Source organism: Acanthochromis polyacanthus, chromosome 12, assembly GCF_021347895.1.
Source record: "Acanthochromis polyacanthus isolate Apoly-LR-REF ecotype Palm Island chromosome 12, KAUST_Apoly_ChrSc, whole genome shotgun sequence".
Lineage (NCBI taxonomy): Eukaryota > Metazoa > Chordata > Actinopteri > Pomacentridae > Acanthochromis > Acanthochromis polyacanthus.
In genome coordinates this window covers 9,711,716-9,729,788 of record NC_067124.1, presented here as the reverse complement: position 1 = coordinate 9,729,788, position 18,073 = coordinate 9,711,716, and the positions used below count along the sequence as shown (strand labels likewise).

The following is an 18,073-nucleotide window of genomic DNA, read 5'->3' as shown; positions in this document are numbered from 1 at the left end:
TGGTAATGAAATTGAGCCATTTGCATTATCATAAAGAGATTCATTATCATAAAGAGATTCACCAAAACCAAAAAGTTTAAGAGACTGGAAAATAAAAGGGAGCTCAATTGAGTCGAAGGCTTTATAAAAGTTAAGAAACTAAACAAAACCATAGTCCTCTATTAGGCGACTACAATCTGAAAGATCTATAACTAAACAAATATTGTCATGAATTGATCTATTTTTTATAAAGCCAGACTGGGAGTCACTAATAATTTTGTCTGCATTGTTTTTTAGTCTATTAGCATAAACATGAGTTACGATTTTGTAATCTGTGTTCAATAAAGTGATAGGTCTAAGATTATCTAGAATTTTGGGGTCCTTGACAGGTTTAAGGATTGAGGTAATTACTTCTTGCTTTATGGTAGAGGAAATGCTAAGCCATCTGCCACCTATTTTAGCATGAGAAGAAACTGAATTTTTAATATGTCCCAGAAATGTTGGTAGAAATTGGATATAAGCCGGGGGATTTATTCAAAGATGGACTCTCTACTCATTTGTCAAGCTCATGAGCAGTGATATCAGAATCTCACAATTTCACAAAATCTTCATCTATACAACGAATACAATTTTCTATATTCTCAAAAAGTGGTGGATCACAATTTAGAAAGAAGCTCCTTAGTGATAATGTGGGCGGCATGGCTCAGTGGTAGAGTGGCCGTCTTGTAACTGGAAGGTTGCTGGTTTGATCCTCGGCCTGTCGAGCTCATGTCGAGGTGTCCCTGAGCAAGACACCAAACCCCTAATTGCTCCTGGTGGGTCATGGTTAGCGCCTTGCATGGCAGCTTCTACCATCAGTGTGTGAGTGTGTGTGAATGGGTGAATGTGACGTATCATGTAAAGTGCTAAAAAGCGCTATATAAATACAACCATTTATAATGTTTGGGTCTGAACATAACTGATCATTGACTAATAAGATTTTAATTGAATTCATCGCCTGTCTTCTCTTTTTGAAGCCACAAAAGTATGGTGGTACATTTTTCATCTTCCTCCATCCATTTGGCCTTGGATCCAATATAAGCTCCTTCCTTCAGCTTTTTTGAGATATATTTCATCAAGTTGTGTTTGCAAAGTTAGTAAATACTACTTATTACGGTCAGAGGGTGATGTTTTCATATGGTAGGTGTTAACTTCTTTAATTAGATGTAGCTCAGTGCGTCTGCTACTCTTAAAGATTTCTCAAAATGAATACAGAATTCCCGAATTTCGAATTTAAGAAACTCCCATTTAGATACATATGATGTCCAAGAAGCATTGGTCATCACTTCTGAAATTAAATGTTTTATACCCTCACAATAAGTATGATTATTCAGTAAACTTGATTTGAATTTCCAATAGTCCTTGTTTCTACAGCTGAATCCAGGTGATGAAAAGATAATTTTCAAAGCAAGAGTGATCCGTAAGAGGAGCAGCAGACATAGAGCAGTCAGAGATCAGCTGTAATATAGGAACAGAAATGAACCAATAATCAATTCTGGACTTTGTCATACAATTTGGTTTGAATCAGCAGTACTGTTTGGTGTTAGGGTGTTTGAAATTAACACCTCTGAAATCAATTGTCTATTATGTGTGGGGTTATTGAAACCACAGATGTTAGCTAAAATAATGTGTTTATTGTCCAATTTTAAAACACAGATTAGCCATCTACCACTGTTGCTACATTTAGAGGTTATCAGTTTGCCAGGAGAGCGATAAAACAAAATAGCTTGCCCTGCTGATTTAGTGGAACCATGAACAAAGAGGATCTTGTCCCCCCATTGGTTAATCCAATATGTTTCATCTTTTGGTTTTGAGTGTGTCATGTTTCATGTCATAAAACAATTTTTTTCTACCCTTTCAAAACAGAAATATAGCTTTTCTCTTGTTGCTATCTCTTAAGCACCTGGCATTCTGCGACAAATAAGAAAAAGAAATATTCATCATGAACTGGATGAAATAAAGCTAGCGATTGCTTGCAATCAAAACAGTGAAGAGAAGTGAGAAAAAGGCCCAAACTTAGGCAATGTCCTTTTAAAATCAAAGCCTTTGTAAATTTAACTATCCAGCCTGCTTGTATCAAAAAACTAATGTCCTTTACTGCGTGCAAAAAATTGCAAACTTGTTCCAGTAGATAATCTGGTGATTCTGGATTTAATTATTTTCAACAGGTGGATACATAACTTGTTGTAATAATCTCTTAAAAAAAAAATAAAAAAAATCCTAGTCCTACAGCAAAACCTGAACAGGACAACAAAACCTGAACTTTGTCCACCACCAGAAATATAACTACAATATAACAGATGAAGTCAGAAATTGTAACTTTTGCAATTCCAAGCTGTACACAGCTTGCTATCACAATCTTTTTCTTTTAACTCATTGAGATACAACCATTTACCCCCCCCCCCCCCCCCCCCCCCCCCCCCCCCCCCCCACCTTCAATAATTGTATTTTTAAAATTAAATTCTGCTTTTTGCATTGGGGGAGGCAGAGCCAGCCATGGTACAACTCCCCTGGAGCAGGATGGGTTAAGTGCCTTGGTTAGGGCTCAAGAGCCCAACAAGTGGCTACATTGGGGTTTGAACCTCTGACCTTTGGATCAGTAGTCCAGAACATAACTGTTGCGCCACACACTGCAAGTCTCCTGACCTCCTCTGACCCTGAGCGCTATAGTACTCCTTAAATACAAATTTTTATTTTATTTTTTTTTTGCCTAACAATTATCTCCTGCACATGTACGTATAATGTGAAATAGAAATGCAAACACTAATGTGTTTGTGCAAATGCAATGTACCCAGTTACCCTGAAAAATCCACAAACCTCACAGTGAAAGTTTTAGTATTGGAACTGCTACGGATATAGAAATTATACTACTGTGTTGATTTCACAAAAAGAAAACAGAGAGTATGGCTGACACCTGTAGGACTTAATTTTAACAAAAAGTGTTAGTTGTACCAGCAGTTTGTGTTTGTCTTTAAAAACAACAGAGGTTGTGCAGTGGGATTCCACAGTTTTGTTAATCTATGTCTTTCAGAGCTGTAGAGACACAGGGGAACCACAGCCCAGCACAGCACACCCTGCAGCACACTAACTCATGAGCACTTCTGCTAAAGCCTTCAAGACAATACACACGAGAACTAAAAAAGGTGTATGTCACTTTCGGCTTGTGCATTCCCATGCATTTCAATCTGAAACAAGTCCACTTTGAGTTCAGTCACATGACATGAGTAGTAAATTGATGATCCATTTATTTATCAATCTCTATTTAATGGAGTTGTAATGCTCCCTCCAAGGTTCTGACACAGCTACTCAGGCAAGTTTTTTTTCCTAATTTTTTTTTTTACTATTTTCTATCATGTGGAACAAAGTTACAGATATCAAAAACAATAAAATATCACAGAGAATTATGTAGCAAGCAAAACTGCAAAAATATTTAAAATTTCAAAATGTCCACTATTTGCTTTGAATATAGCTGTGCATGCTTCTTATTCTCTCAATCAGTGTAATTAAGGTTGCCACTATAAATGCAAAATATTTCAAAACATTTGAAAAGTCTCACTCATGAATTCACCATATGACAGACCCCTAAGTATTTTCTAATCATGTTAACTCTTCTGACTTTACTTTTTTACAAAATAATTTTTAGAACTTTGTTTGAAATGAAGCAGAGCAATACATATTTAGCAAGGAATTATTTAGTTGCAGGGCAAAAATAGTTCCACTTTTCCAAGCACAGGTCTGAAACTGAGAGCTGTATTAGGACTTAATATATCAGCAATTATGGGTTATTGTTGTGTGATTGAACAAATTTAGGGGATGTATCTTTATGTGATGAAAACTGATAATGTGTTTGAGGAATAAGTTAAATATATTAAAACACTCTGCTATATTAAACAGTTTTATCAATTTAGGTTTCCAATTTGATGCTATTTCAAAAACAAGAAGCAGAAGTATTTTGTATGTTATAGTAGTTTTCATTTACCTGGTCATTCCAGCGAAAGTCAGGCGTGACAATCAGGCGAACACGTAAGACGGTGCGTGTGATGGGCTGGATGCTAGCCTCCATTGTGACTGAGGGAATCTGGTGGACACACTGTTTGACTGCTAACCCGATGTTGACATGGTGCAGCATGTGACCTGGGAAAAATACACCTTGCATTAACATGTGTTCATGATCATGAGTAAATGTGATGTTATGCATACAGATGTCACTAAAATCCAAAATCAAATAGATAGGTGATATTCCAAAAAAGCAGGACTGGCTAGCTTTAGCATGATATAATTTGGCATACAGCAACAATATAATGTTTTTTTAAAAAATCAAAAATACTGTTGTCAGTTGCTTTTACTTTGCTGTCCATCAGTGAAAATCAACAATATCTGCAGCAGTTTCACACAAAAAAAAGCCTTAGTATGTTGTAGCAGTATATCCTCTCAGTCACTGGGAGGCTTATAAAGTAAAAAAAAAAAAAAAAATGGCTGAAGTCTTGACTTCACTGACTGTTGTATAACAAAATAGCAAAGTAAAACTGCCTTTCATAAAAAAATACATAACTTCTGCTATGACTAAAATATGACAATAGTTCAGCATTTATAGCATATGTACACTATTTTTTACAGCAGGAAAACAAATACACAGAGAAAGTTTTATATATTTTTTTTACCAATTTCATCCTTCCTCATTTCCTTCAATTTGTCCACAGTGAGCTTCTTCTCCTCTAAACGGTTTAGTACAACATGGCTCAGGTTGGGGAACTGGCGGAGAGGGTGGGCAAAGCCCCACAGCCGCTTGTCAATCACTTTGCAGAGAGTGAGCAGTCGGTGGGTCATGGCTGGCCACCGCTTCCTCAGAGCAATCTCAAACAAAGCCCTCACAATCCGAGCAGCATTCTGTGAGAAGTAATAACAGCAGGAGAAAAAGTGAAATGACGCTCGAAGAACTATGGCACTTGTAGACATTTTACCCACCCTTTCTCATGACAAAAATAGTTATAACACTGAACTTTGTGGTTGGAATAAAACAACTGAAACACATTTGTACTAGAGCAGAAGTAACCTGCAACAGCTATAGGGTACATCAGGCAGCATACAGGTGATTAATCATGTGTGATCAAGAGAAGGTCTGGTTTGGTTCAGATGTGCAGGTTGGCCACAGCTGTGCACTGATGGATTGCCCATGTTGGTTCTGGAGGAGAGGTCAAATGGCAATGTTGCTTGCCGATAGACTGCTCAAGCCTGGTCAGGTTGTGATTGATCTACTCAGGTGTTAATGTGATCAGATTTTTTGGTAAATGTCATACTACTGAAATCTGGTTGTCCTGTTTGATAACTTGGTGAGAGAGGTCTGGTGAGACACAGGAAGGCCTGAAATCTGGGGAGATTAGATCAACCCAAAGAAGATTCCTTATTACTCTTTTCTGCTCTATAATTGAATTACATCTTTTTCAATTAAACCACTATTTTCAGAGATTTCAGCATCTTTAAAACTATCCATCCATCCATTGTCTATATACCGCTTTATCCTCACTAGGGTCGCGGGGGGTGCTGGAGCCTATCTCAGCTGACTCAGGTGAAGGCAGGGGACACCCTGGACAGGTCACCAGTCTGTCGCAGGGCTACATATACAGACAAACAATCACACTCACATTCACACCTACGGACAATTTAGAGTTATCAATTAACCTCAGCATATTTTTGGACTGTGGGAGGAAGCCGGAGTACCCGGAGAAAACCCACGCATGCACAGGGAGAACATGCAAACTCCATGCAGAAAGATCCCAGGCCCAGGCCGGGATTTGAACCAGAGATCTTCTAGCTGCAAGGCGAAAGTGCTAACAACTACGTCACTGTGCAGCCCTATCCTTAAAACTGTATCTTTGATATGACAAAACATCACTATCAGTATTGTCAGGACTGTAAATTTAACTACAACCTTCATGACAGTACCTGTAGTACACTTCCTATATATCTGATGTCAGCTACTACACAACATCATACCAAATTAACAACTAGAAGGAACATCAACATAAGTATGTTTGTTATTATTGCAAATTTCCACACTGCAGGATTAACAAAGGATTTTGAAAAAAAACATTAATATTATGTTTTCTATTTTCAATATAAAAATGGTCGCAGTGTAATTAATATTCATTCATTCATTCATTCATATTTTCACTACTAATTTAAATATCCTCTAGATGATCGACTGCAGAAAGAACAAATTACATGTGGATACAGATATACTGTCAGAGCAGAAATTTTAATAAATTACAGTTTAAGCACCCCAGGCTTTTTAACAACTGATCATCTTGTTTATCTACTTAATGTTACTACAGCAAACAGTTTGATGTTTGTACATGTGGGAAATTTACTTGCAGTTTACTTACTCCTCATAACGCACAGTTGTATGTAGCAAGTCTCGTAACGACACATTACCAGGTGACAATCTTTTTGGATGTACTTTAGTTCCTGTATGGCACAATGCTTAAAATTCAAAAGGGATAGGACTGAAATTTTAGCTATGAGTTCACTTGCTCTGAGAGAGAAAAAATGTACCGTATTTTCACGACTATAAGGCGCACATAAAAGTCTTAGATTTTCTTCAAATTGTGCGGCGCGCCCTATGGTGCAGTGCGTCCTGTGTGTGTTGTTGTTGTTGTAAGGCGGACGTAGACCAGGTGGTTTTTTCCACGCATTACCATCGCTGTTGATCTGTGACTCTATGCGTGCCCATCTCACAGCCGATGTGAAAAAACAAGTGAAGCAAATGAACTCTGAGCTTGCTGTCATTCCGGGAGGCCTGACAAAGGAACTCCAACCGCTGGACATCGGTGTGAACCGGCCGTTCAAAGTAAGGCTGCGAGCGGCGTGGGAGCGATGGATGACCGATGGAGACCACAGTTTCACTAAGAGTGGAAGGCAGCGCCGGGCGAGTTACGCCACAGTTTGACAATGGATTGTAGATGCTTGGGCTAACGTGTCTGCTGGCACTGTTGTTCGAGCTTTCGCAAAAGCCGGCATCATTTCCGAAGCGCCGCACGGCACGGAAAGTGACTCTGACAGTGAAGAAAGTGAACCTGGCATGTTTGATGGAGGTTTAGCGCAGCTGTTCAATTCAGAAACAGAGGATGAGGACTTCCATGGGTTTGATTGATGACGATTACCGGTAAAAAAAAAGTGAATACCAAACTCAGTTTTGCTCCCGCTCTATTTTTAAATACGCACACTTGTGTGCTTGTTTTATCTGTGTTTTACCATGCCCGCGCCTATTGATGATTAAAAAAATGTTAGTACTTTGTAATCAATACTTAAATAAAGCACAACCAAACTCAGTTTTGCTCCGGCTCTATTTTTAAAAACGCACACTTGTATGCTTGTGTGTGTGTTGTAAGACCGACGTAGTAGAGGACACCATGAGAACGTTAAAGGGGGAAGTGTGGGCGTGGATTGTATATAAAACCCTCGCCATATAATCAGGTGCGCCTTATGTGTGTTTTAAATACAGTAATGGCACACATAACTGAGACTGCGCCTTTTGGTACAGTGCGCCTTTTGGTCGTGAAAATACGGTAATTATTCAGAAGAAGAAATCTTGGACATTGAAAATAATGTAATAAGAAATCTGATGTCACATTTTAGTGGTCAGCCATTTAAGCATAGCCATTTTTCTCTCTGAGCTATATAGTCAAACTATTGCATGCTTTCGTTGTTGTTTTTCGAGGTTTTATGGTCTACATATTTAGTTGCTTCGAGATTATCTTTTGTTTGTGTTTTGTCTTTACTCATCTGTGTTAAAATCTTAAAGACACACAACAATTTGAAGTTGGACAACTACATGCATAAGAATTTAATGGTGTGGAACTCCAAATTGGATGTTTATATCCTCACTAACAGGAACATTTATATATATGAGTAAAAATCAGCTAAGGAGTAATAATGTGTAACAAATTATCTAGACATTCAAATTATTTTATTGATTAATCAAAGGACATTTTATTACACTTTGATGATTGCCTTAACAATAGAAACATATGAAAAGATAGTAAACTAGTCACGTTTTTGACAAATAGCCTATCAAGTTTCCAAAATTACGCTTATGTATGTTACTTTTGTATGTTTCTTTTGACGGAAAAAAAGTTCACTTTTTTCCGTCAAAAGAAACATACAAAAGTAACATAATAACGTAATTTTGGAAACTTGTCAAAAATGTGCCTAGTTTACTATCTTTTCAAATGTTTCCATTGTTAAGGCTATCATCAAAGTGTAATAAAATGTCCTTTGATTAATCAATAAAATAATTTGAATGTCTCGATGATTTGTTACACAATATTACTCCTTAGCTGATTTTTACTCATATATATACACATGGACAAAATTGTTGGTACCCCTCAGTTAAAGAAGGAAAAACCCACAATTCTCACTGAAATCACTTGAAACTCACAAAAGTAACAATAAATAAAAATTTATTGAAAATTAAATAATCAAAAACAGCCATTACTTTTGAATTGTTGATTAACATAATTATTTAAAAAAAACAAACTAATGAAACAGGCCTGGACAAAAATGATGGTACCTCTATAAAAGATTGAAAACTATTTGACCAGAGTGACATGATTAACTCAGGTATGTCATTTAATTGACATCACAGGTGTTTCCAAACTCATAATCAGTCAGTCTGCCTATTTAAAGGGAGACAAGTAGTCACCCTGCTGTTTGGTGAAAAGGTGTGTACCACACTAAACATGGACAACAGAAAGCGAAGGAGAGAATTGTCCCAGGACATCCGAAAAAAAATTATAGACAAACATCTTAAAGGTAAAGGCTATAAGACCATCTCTAAACAGCTTGAAGTTCCTGTGACAACAGTGGCTCATATTATTCAGAAGTTCAAGACCCACGGGACAGTAGCCAACCTCCCTGGACGTGGCCGCAAGAGGAAAATTGATGACAAATTGAAGAGACGGATCGTTGGAATTGTATCCAAAGAGCCCAGAGCAACCTCCAAAGAAATTAAAGGTGAACTCCAAGGCCAAGGTACATCAGTGTCAGATCGCACCATTCGTCGTTGTTTGAGCCAAAGTGGACTTCGTGGGAGACGACCAAGGAGGACACCACTGCTGAAAAAAACTCATAAAAAAGCGAGACTGGAATTTGCAAAAATGCATGTTGACAAGCCACAAAGTTTCTGGGAGAATGTCCTTTGGACAGATGAGACCAAACTGGAGCTTTTTGGTAAGGCACATCAACTCTATGTTCATAGACTCAAAAACCAAGCATACGAAGAAAAGAACACTGTCCCTACGGTGAAACATGGAGGAGGCTCAGTAATGTTTTGGGGCTGCTTTGCTGCATCTGGCACAGGGTGTCTTGAAAGTGTGCAAGGTACGATGAAATCTGAAGACTATCAAGGCATTCTGGAGAGAAATGTGCTGCCTAGTGTCAGAAAGCTTGGTCTCAGTCGCAGGTCATGGGTCTTCCAACAGGACAACCATCCAAAACACACAGCCAAAAACACCCAAGAATGGCTGAGAGAAAAGCGTTGGACTATTCTAAAGTGGCCTTCTATGAGCCCAGATCTGAATCCCATTGAACATATGTGGAAGGAGCTGAAACATGCCATTTGGAGAAGACACCCATCAAACCTGAGACAACTGGAGCTGTTTGCTCATGAGGAGTGGGCCAAAATACCTGTTGACAGCTGCAGAACGCTCATTGACAAATACAGAAATCGTTTAATTGCAGTGATTGCCTCAAAAGGTTGTGCAACAAAATATTAAGTTATGGGTACCATCATTTTTGTCCAGCCCTATTTCATTAGTTTGTTTTTTTTAAATAATTATGTTAATCAACAATTCAAAAGTGATGGCTGATTTTGATTATTTAATTTTCAATACATTTTTATTTATTGTTACTTTTGTGAGTTTCAAGTGATTTCAGTGAGAATTGTGGGTTTTTCCTTCTTTAACTGAGGGGTACCAACAATTTTGTCCACGTGTGTATATATATATATATATATATATATATATATATATATATATATATAACATTGCATATAATATGTAGCCAGACTGAAATATATGCATCAGTATTAAATATAAGAAGTTCCAAATTTGAAATATTTTTTAATATTAACTTGCTACAGTTGTGTTGCTTGGTTGTGGGACCTTGTTGAATGACAATTTAATCTGGACTTGGCCTGAATACAATATGTTAATAAGTGTAATATTTTCTATTCTGAAATTAATTTGCTTTTGATTGATAAACTATTGTTTGCATTGAACTATTGTCTGCACAGTTTAGATAGAGATTATTCACAACAATCCTGTCTTCACGTATATGTGGTGTCCTTGTGGCTTATTTCTCTATTGTTGACATCATTGTCATGATGATGTTAACTGCTGAGGAGAGCATTGTGGGTTGTTGCTGATGACTTCATGTATTAAGGACACACCAGAAAAATGCAGAAGGTGTCTCAATTTCCCTAGTTCACAATCCCTACAACTTGAAAACAAAAGAATATGCTCTGATTGACAAATTATAAAGAACATGTATCTCTTGATTTGTACTAGCCCCATCATAAGGAATGTGACCTTTGTGATGCAATCATGCAGCAGAGTTCAGAAGTTACACTGCTGTCACTGGCTGCAGGCAAACATTGCTGTTTATTTCATTAAGCGTAGATTTTGAATATTTAACTGTTTGAACTTGAATGTATCGTCCAAACAAGTTATAAGTGAGTTGATTCATTGTTATTTTGTTATTGACAATGGTCCTGGAACTCCACTTGAAAACAAAAAACATGTGAACTTTTGAGTAGTAAGAAAATCCCTGCAACAGTGTTTAAATGAAAAATGGTATATAACTTCCTGTAATTATAATTCTAAATTTAAGTAATTTGACAGAATGAACTTAAGCATAAAATTTGTCCTCTGAGGCTTTAATTTACGGATATATTGGTTTATCTTGTAGTGTGTATATATACATGCGTTGTTCTATTTCCCTGACCTGTGCCACATATGACAGATCTGAGATGAGGGAGAAGCTGTCCACCTCTCCTCGGCCAATGTACGTCTGCAGCAAAATGTTGACTTTGCCGTAGCCGTTCTCCACACCGCCTGCAGCTGGCAGCTCACAGTAGTTAGACAGCATCTGCTCCAGCTCCTCCATCTCCTCATCACGGACCTGCCAGCACACATCACCTGTATGATATACTTCTGTTTTCATACCATACTAGAGCTTCTGATGAATAAATGCATTTCAACCGGTGTAGATATAGCTGTAATGTAGACTTAATTAATAATTTGTTATTCATATACATTACCAGTCAAAAGTCTGGACATACCTTCTCATTCAATGGTTTTATTATTTTTTATATAATTTTCTACATGGTAGATTAATATTGAAAATTAACACCTTTTTGTTTATAACATAAATCCATATGTATTCTTATATAGTTTTGATGTCTTCAGTATTAATCTACCATGTAGAAAATAATACAAATAAATAAAAATCATTGAATATGAATGTGTGTCCAAACTTTTGCCTTGTAGTGTACATTATTGGACGTATAAGTACAGATGTGATGGTGAGATGTTAGTACTTGACTGAATCTTCGACAGCCATAGTTGTAGCTTGTAACTACTTGATAAACTCTCACCTTGAGCTGTTCAAACTCTTCGGCCTTGGACACAATACTGAGGATGTCAGCTTCTGTTCGCTGAGAGTTAAAATGTTCGTTGAACGTCTTTACCAAAGGAGAGAAGAGATGTGTGAGCGGTTAATAGGCTTTTGTCTTGAGGTAACTTTTCAAAGTCATTGTGTCTGAGGTTACAGTATTTTTATGACATAAAAGATGCACTGGAGAAATAAATTCTATGATTTAAACGTGCAGGTACCTCAAAACTGTATGCATAATTAATTTCTTTAAGTTGCTGGTTGCCGTTTATTCTTGGTTTTTATCGCAAGAAATGGTTTACGAATATAAAACAGTGTTTTACCAGTGATGACCCTTTAGATGTGTGCGCCTGTTCACTTTTGTTCAGAAATTTATGTAGCAGTGTGAAACTCCAGATCTATTTTTTAAATGCTCAATTGCTCCACTACAACATATATAATATACAGAATATTCACATGATACTGTCAAGTAGACACAGGCCAGCAGGACAGAAATATCTGCATATGTATTAAATACTTTATTTTTAAATAGGAAAAATCACAAAGTTTTAGAAGGCTAAAACTGTGTTGCTTTCTTGTTGGACTACCGTTTCTTCTGTTGCACTTCAATATATTCATTGCTTGGTGTGGATTCTAGGTGCAGGTAGGCAGAATTTAGTCACACCTAGAAATATGCAAACATTGTTTCATATTTGCAATTTGTTGTTGTGTACTTCTTGAATGTCTTTCTTATACGTGTTTCTGACATGCCCCCTAAAATGTGCCTTCCTGTTAAATTATGTAACTTTTGCAGACAGTGCTGATGGCCTTGAGGAGAAACGTGAGAAACTTGTTGTGCATTTAGCTGGATATTCCATTGTAAAAAGATGCTTCTTTGTAACAGTAGCTTAACAAAGCAAACAAAGTTGGCTACTTTTTTGTCTTTTGTTTTGTTTAGGGCAACACTATTTGTACCAACTTTATGACACTGAGTAACAGGTGTAAATGCATATATGTTTCTTCCGTACACATATTTTACTGTTACAGTTGTAGGCTGGGGTACACAGTTAACCATGAATTGCTCATCTGCATTCTAAAATGGAAAAGTCCATCTATTTTCCTGCAAAAGGGTTATGATGTTGCTCGGTAGGTACACCTATAAATAAATGTATTCAGCATATGTCAGTTTTCATGTTTTTTGGTGGTTGCCATGGTACTGGAAAAATACATTACATACTAACATACGGACAATACACTCAATTATCATATCTGATAATGGCTGAAAAGGTACTGGTAAAAGATATTTGAAATCAACCAACAATATTTGCTTAAAGAGAAACACATTAAGCAACTCCAGGTGAAAAGATATTGCAGTGATGTGAAGTAGGAGTGAGTCTACCTCTAAGATGTTGTTTCTTATGTTTGGGTGATTCTACCTCTATGGTGTTGTATCGGATGTAGAAGTGGCTAGCAGTCCTGCCCAGGTCAGTGGAGGCAAAGTAGCCAGTACGCTCCTCAAAGCGGATCATCCTGGCCTTGTCCAGCTTTCTGCCTGCCTCCACCACCAACTCCTTCCTGTACAGTTCCAAAGCCGGATCGATCTGAAACAGTTTGAGTGTTTTAGTTGAAATTCATTGATAATATTCCACTATACTGGATTCAGATATTTACAGATATTGACACTTTGTGTTATGCCTTATACTGCCTGTCTAAGACTGCACTTGTATGTCTTTTAAAACAGCTGTTTTTAAAAATACAACTCAAACCAAATTCCATACATATTCATATCTTTCTCTATGAGGTTATTAAGCTGCAACTGTATCTGTACTAGCAGCTTGTAATAGTAGGACAATGCAGTGTAAGTCAGTCAGTCAGTCAAAATCTTCTTATTTTATAGTAAACTTTTCATTAATTATTATTATTAGGCATAGGTTATGATTATATCTATTGTAAACTACACATTTCCTGCTTGTAAAAAAATCATGAGCTACCCCTTCTCTGCCGTGATCTTGGAAAGAAAGACAAGCAGATTTGTCTTATTCTACCAACCTGATAAGCCTTGTGGTTGATGCCATATGCCAGTGGGTTGGCCCTCATTCGAACATAGAGGTATGTATAACTGAGCCACTTCACAGCCTCTTCCACATTAGTGACTGTCCCCAGAGCAATCTACAGTAAGCAAGAAAGGAAAGAGACACTCAACCATTCAATAATATCATTGGTCTCTGCTACCATCCAGTGGACAGTTCATGAAAGTGCAGTCACACGTCATGTACAGTTTATTCATTGCTTTACAGCCTCAGTCTTCTAATTCCAATGTTTAGAAAAGATCTTAATAAGACAGCCATCAAGGAGTCAGTATTATGTTTTCTGGCATTTCCCATTTCCTTTTCTGTGTTAGATACTGTTTTTGTGCATCTGAAAGGACTACAAACTTATAAAGCCAAGCTCCCACACCAGAGGGAGTTACTATCTTGCAGACAAAACCTTGCTCCGTACTTGCCTGAAACATTTTGTTTCATGTCAAGGCTTCTCTTCCATTGCTTATTTACATCACCATCTAACACAGCTGCATTATCCCTGCCAAAGCAGCCAGACTGGCATGACCTCAAAGAATGAGAAGCACCTTTACAGTCCTCACTTACAGTATGTTCACACTACGGTAGCTTCTGCTATGGCTACATCTCTCTACCTATCGTTATAGATCTGGGACAATAAGCAACCAATGTGACCTTGGTTTTGTCATGCCAATTGACCAATCAGAGCACACGGACTTTTGCAGTAGGAGGTTTTACAGAAAAAGGAACAATAACGGGGGGCGAGATGGCTCAGTGGGTAGAGTGGCCGTCTTGTAACTGGAAGGTTGCCGGTTCGATCCTCGGCCCGTCGAGCTCATGTTGAGGTGTCCCTGAGCAAGACACCGAACCCCTAATTGCTCCTGGTGGGTCGTGGTTAGCACCTTGCATGGCAGCTTCTGCCATCAGTGTGTGAATGGGAGAATGTGACGTATCATGTGAAGCGCTTTGGATAAAAGTGCTATATAAATACAACCATTTAATGGATCATTTCAGACAGGGAGTGAGAATATGTGCTTCTGTAAGAGTTTTTTTTTTTTTAAACTTAAAAGCATGTAAGCATATTCTACCATTTGTATGCATACAATCTTAAACTTGTAAATGTGTATAATGTGGGAAATGGAAAAAAAGCAATTTAAAAATTGAAAGAATAAATAAATCCCATTTGGTCAGGATGCCAAAGAGAGACTAACCTCAGCGTTGAGATTGTCAGCAAGGCTGTCCAGGAACTGACTCTCAATAGGATTCTGTTGGGTGAGTAGCGTCAGGTAATGACTTAGTTTGTCATGGGTGGTGATGATGGTACCCTCTCCATATTTGTCAAATTGGGGACGACCTGCACGTCCGAAAATCTGCATGACGTCCAGGATGCCCAGATCCACCTGAGCACCACGCTTAGCATCATAAATTTGAGTACCCTGTTACAGACACAATGAAGTTTCAAACATAAACAACAACAACAAAAAGAGTACACTACTAGGAATAAAAAGCAGTACATTTAAATGTGTTCAGATTTACTAAATATCTTTCTAGCTGGGCTGTTTGCTGATAGTCTACAAAAGGTAGGAGCCACTTTAAGGCTACTCATAATTTCATTTATATTTTGCTTCATTACAAAACAAACTTGCAATTAATGAGGTGAGCACAAAGTAATTGGAGCCACTGAGGATCCTGAAGGTCTGAAACCCCAGAGCAGTAGCTTTGTCTACATGGTGATCCAAGCTTGCTCACAAAATAATGTGTATACACACAAGCATGAAAAAAAGCAGGAGACAAATCAAGACGATTAAAATGCCAGACAGAAATCAATAAAAGCAAATAGTAAGGACCTTGATGATAACTGCATGGGCCGGCAGGTTCACTCCCCAGGCCAGTGTAGCAGTGCAGACTAGCACCTTGAGGTGGCCTTTAGAGAACATGCTCTCCATCAGGTTACGGTCAGACCGTAACATCCCAGCATGGTGGATCCCAAATCCTTCTGGGAAAATCTCTTTCATCTGCTTATTCCTGGAGCGTTGAATCTGAAAGGGGTGGTCAGGAAAAGTAGTTTTAAAAAAGGAAAGCGAAGTGTTTAAGGTAATGTGAGGGATAGGGATTGCTTTTGTGTGTCAAAGGTAGGATGTGAGCTTAAATCCAATATCATGCTGAATTGCAAGAAAACAAGAGGACTTTGAGAGAAATTGACTTGAGTCATAGTTGTTATCTTTCCTTAAATGAGAGCAAAAATAACAGGGGAAATCCATAATATAACACAGTCTTGTACAGATACATGGCGATGTGCAATCAGTTAAAAAAAAAGTATAGATGAATTACCTCTCTGACAGAGTAAACAAAAATTTCACAAATTTACAAAGGTTTTTCCTACAGTGCATTACACAGGTGTAGACTCCCTGTAGATTCAAACAGTATCTGCCGTTGATAGATCACACACACACACACACACACACACACACACACACACACACACACACACACACACACACACACACACACACACGTTTGTTTTTCTATACCGGTGGGGACTTACCATTGACTCCCATTCATATCTAGCTCCTAACCCTTACCCTAACCCTAACCTTAACCATCACCAAATCAATGCCTAACCCTAAACAAACGTTTTTGCACTTTTACATTTTTTATTAACAACAATATGGCCAAGAAAACGGTGTTGCCACCCGTGGGGACCTCATTTTAGGTCCCCACCTTTATAGCAAATAGTCAGGTCAAAGTCCCCACCGGTATTGCAGAAACAAGTACACACACACACACACACACACACACACACACACACACACATACACACGTTTGTACTTCTATCTTAGTGAGGACATCCATAAGCGTAATGCATTTCCTAGAGCCTTACCCTAACCTTAACTATCACAAATGATTGCCTAAACTTAATCCTTACCCTAACCCTAACCAAACCTCAATTCATACCTGTTCTCTAAAAACAAGTCTTCACCCTCAAACATGGCTGTTTCAAAGTGAGGACCGGGCAAAATGTCCTCACTTTGTAAAAATGTCCTCACTTTGATAGTTAAATGCAGGAAATGGCCCTCACAATGTAGCAAGTACAAGAACACACACACAGGCATAGGCACAGTGAGTCATATTGAGATGTGTGCTGTGACTGACAGCGGGGTCTGTGACCTGGCTGGGCTTGAGGGGAGTCCTTATCACAGGGTTTTATCTCTCTCTCTGGGCATCTAAATAGAGGTCAGTGCCCAGTAGGCATCTGCACCACAAAGAGAAAACCTATTACTTCCAGCAGCTGCCTGCCTCACACACACTGGCTAAATGTTTTGGTTGCAATGAATGGCTGGATTTGCACGCAAATGTCATAGAAAGAAGTGTTCGGTCTAAGACCTTAAAAATCCAACTGTGTAGCAGGTCTAATGCTGTCTGACTACAAGCTTTGTAAAATGTAATGAAGGATTTCATGCAATTTTTTAGCAAATCATTTCTACTGAACAAATTGCTGTTGATTTCTTTACTATCAGGTAATATTGCCAGATTTTAAACATTTAAATGGAGACTAAATTAAAACATCCATCCATCTATCCATTTTCTTCTGCTTTTCCGGGTTCGAGTCACAGAGGCAGCAGATGAAGCAAGTCATTCCAGAGGTCCCTATCCCGGTGATACTTTCCAGCTCTTCCTGGGGGAATCCAAAGGCATTCTCAGGCCAGACAGGATACATAATCCCTCCAGCGGGTTCTGGGTCTACCCCAGGGTCTCCTCTCAGGCAGGCTTGTTGAGAAAACCTCCAAATGAATTTGTAAAAAATCTGGGCATTATTTTTGACTCTGAGCTGAATTTTATCCCAATATTAAAAACATTACAAACGTAGGTTTTTATCATCTTAAGAACATAGCCAGAGTCCGCCCGTTTCTCTCTCAGGCCAGCATGGAGGTGCTAATGCATGCTTTTATCTCTTCTTGTTTAGACTATTGTAATGCTCTGCTCTCTGGTCTTCCCAAAAAGAGCATTTTAAATCTACAGTTACTGCAAAACTCAGCTGCACGTGTGCTGACAAGGACCAGAGGACGGGAACACATTATACCAGTTTTAAAGTCGCTGCATTGGCTCCCTGTTCGCTTCAGGATCGATTTTAAGGTTCTTTAATTAGTTTTTAAATGCCTTAATGGCCTTGCGTCTTCTTATTTGTCCGATCTCCTTTTAACATACCGACCCTCGTGGACCCTGAGGTCCTCTGGCAGCGGCCTTTTAATTATACCACAAACCAAGACCAAAACCCACGTCAAGGTGGCATTTAGCCACTATGGCCCCTGCCTCTGGAATAGCCTGCCGGAGAACCTCAGGACAGCAGA

At 38.3% G+C, this 18,073-nt stretch overlaps 1 protein-coding gene across 1 annotated transcript in view; it reads right to left on the bottom strand.

Moving 5' to 3' along the window:
• Positions 1-18,073, bottom strand: part of ascc3 (activating signal cointegrator 1 complex subunit 3) — a 424,683-nt gene that overhangs the window by 93,352 nt on the left and 313,258 nt on the right. Inside the window, 8 exon segments of the mRNA XM_051957275.1 lie at positions 3,998-4,152; positions 4,680-4,905; positions 11,020-11,196; positions 11,672-11,758; positions 13,104-13,268; positions 13,717-13,836; positions 14,936-15,160; positions 15,572-15,763. Of these exon segments, the coding sequence (XP_051813235.1) occupies positions 3,998-4,152; positions 4,680-4,905; positions 11,020-11,196; positions 11,672-11,758; positions 13,104-13,268; positions 13,717-13,836; positions 14,936-15,160; positions 15,572-15,763 (1,347 nt within the window).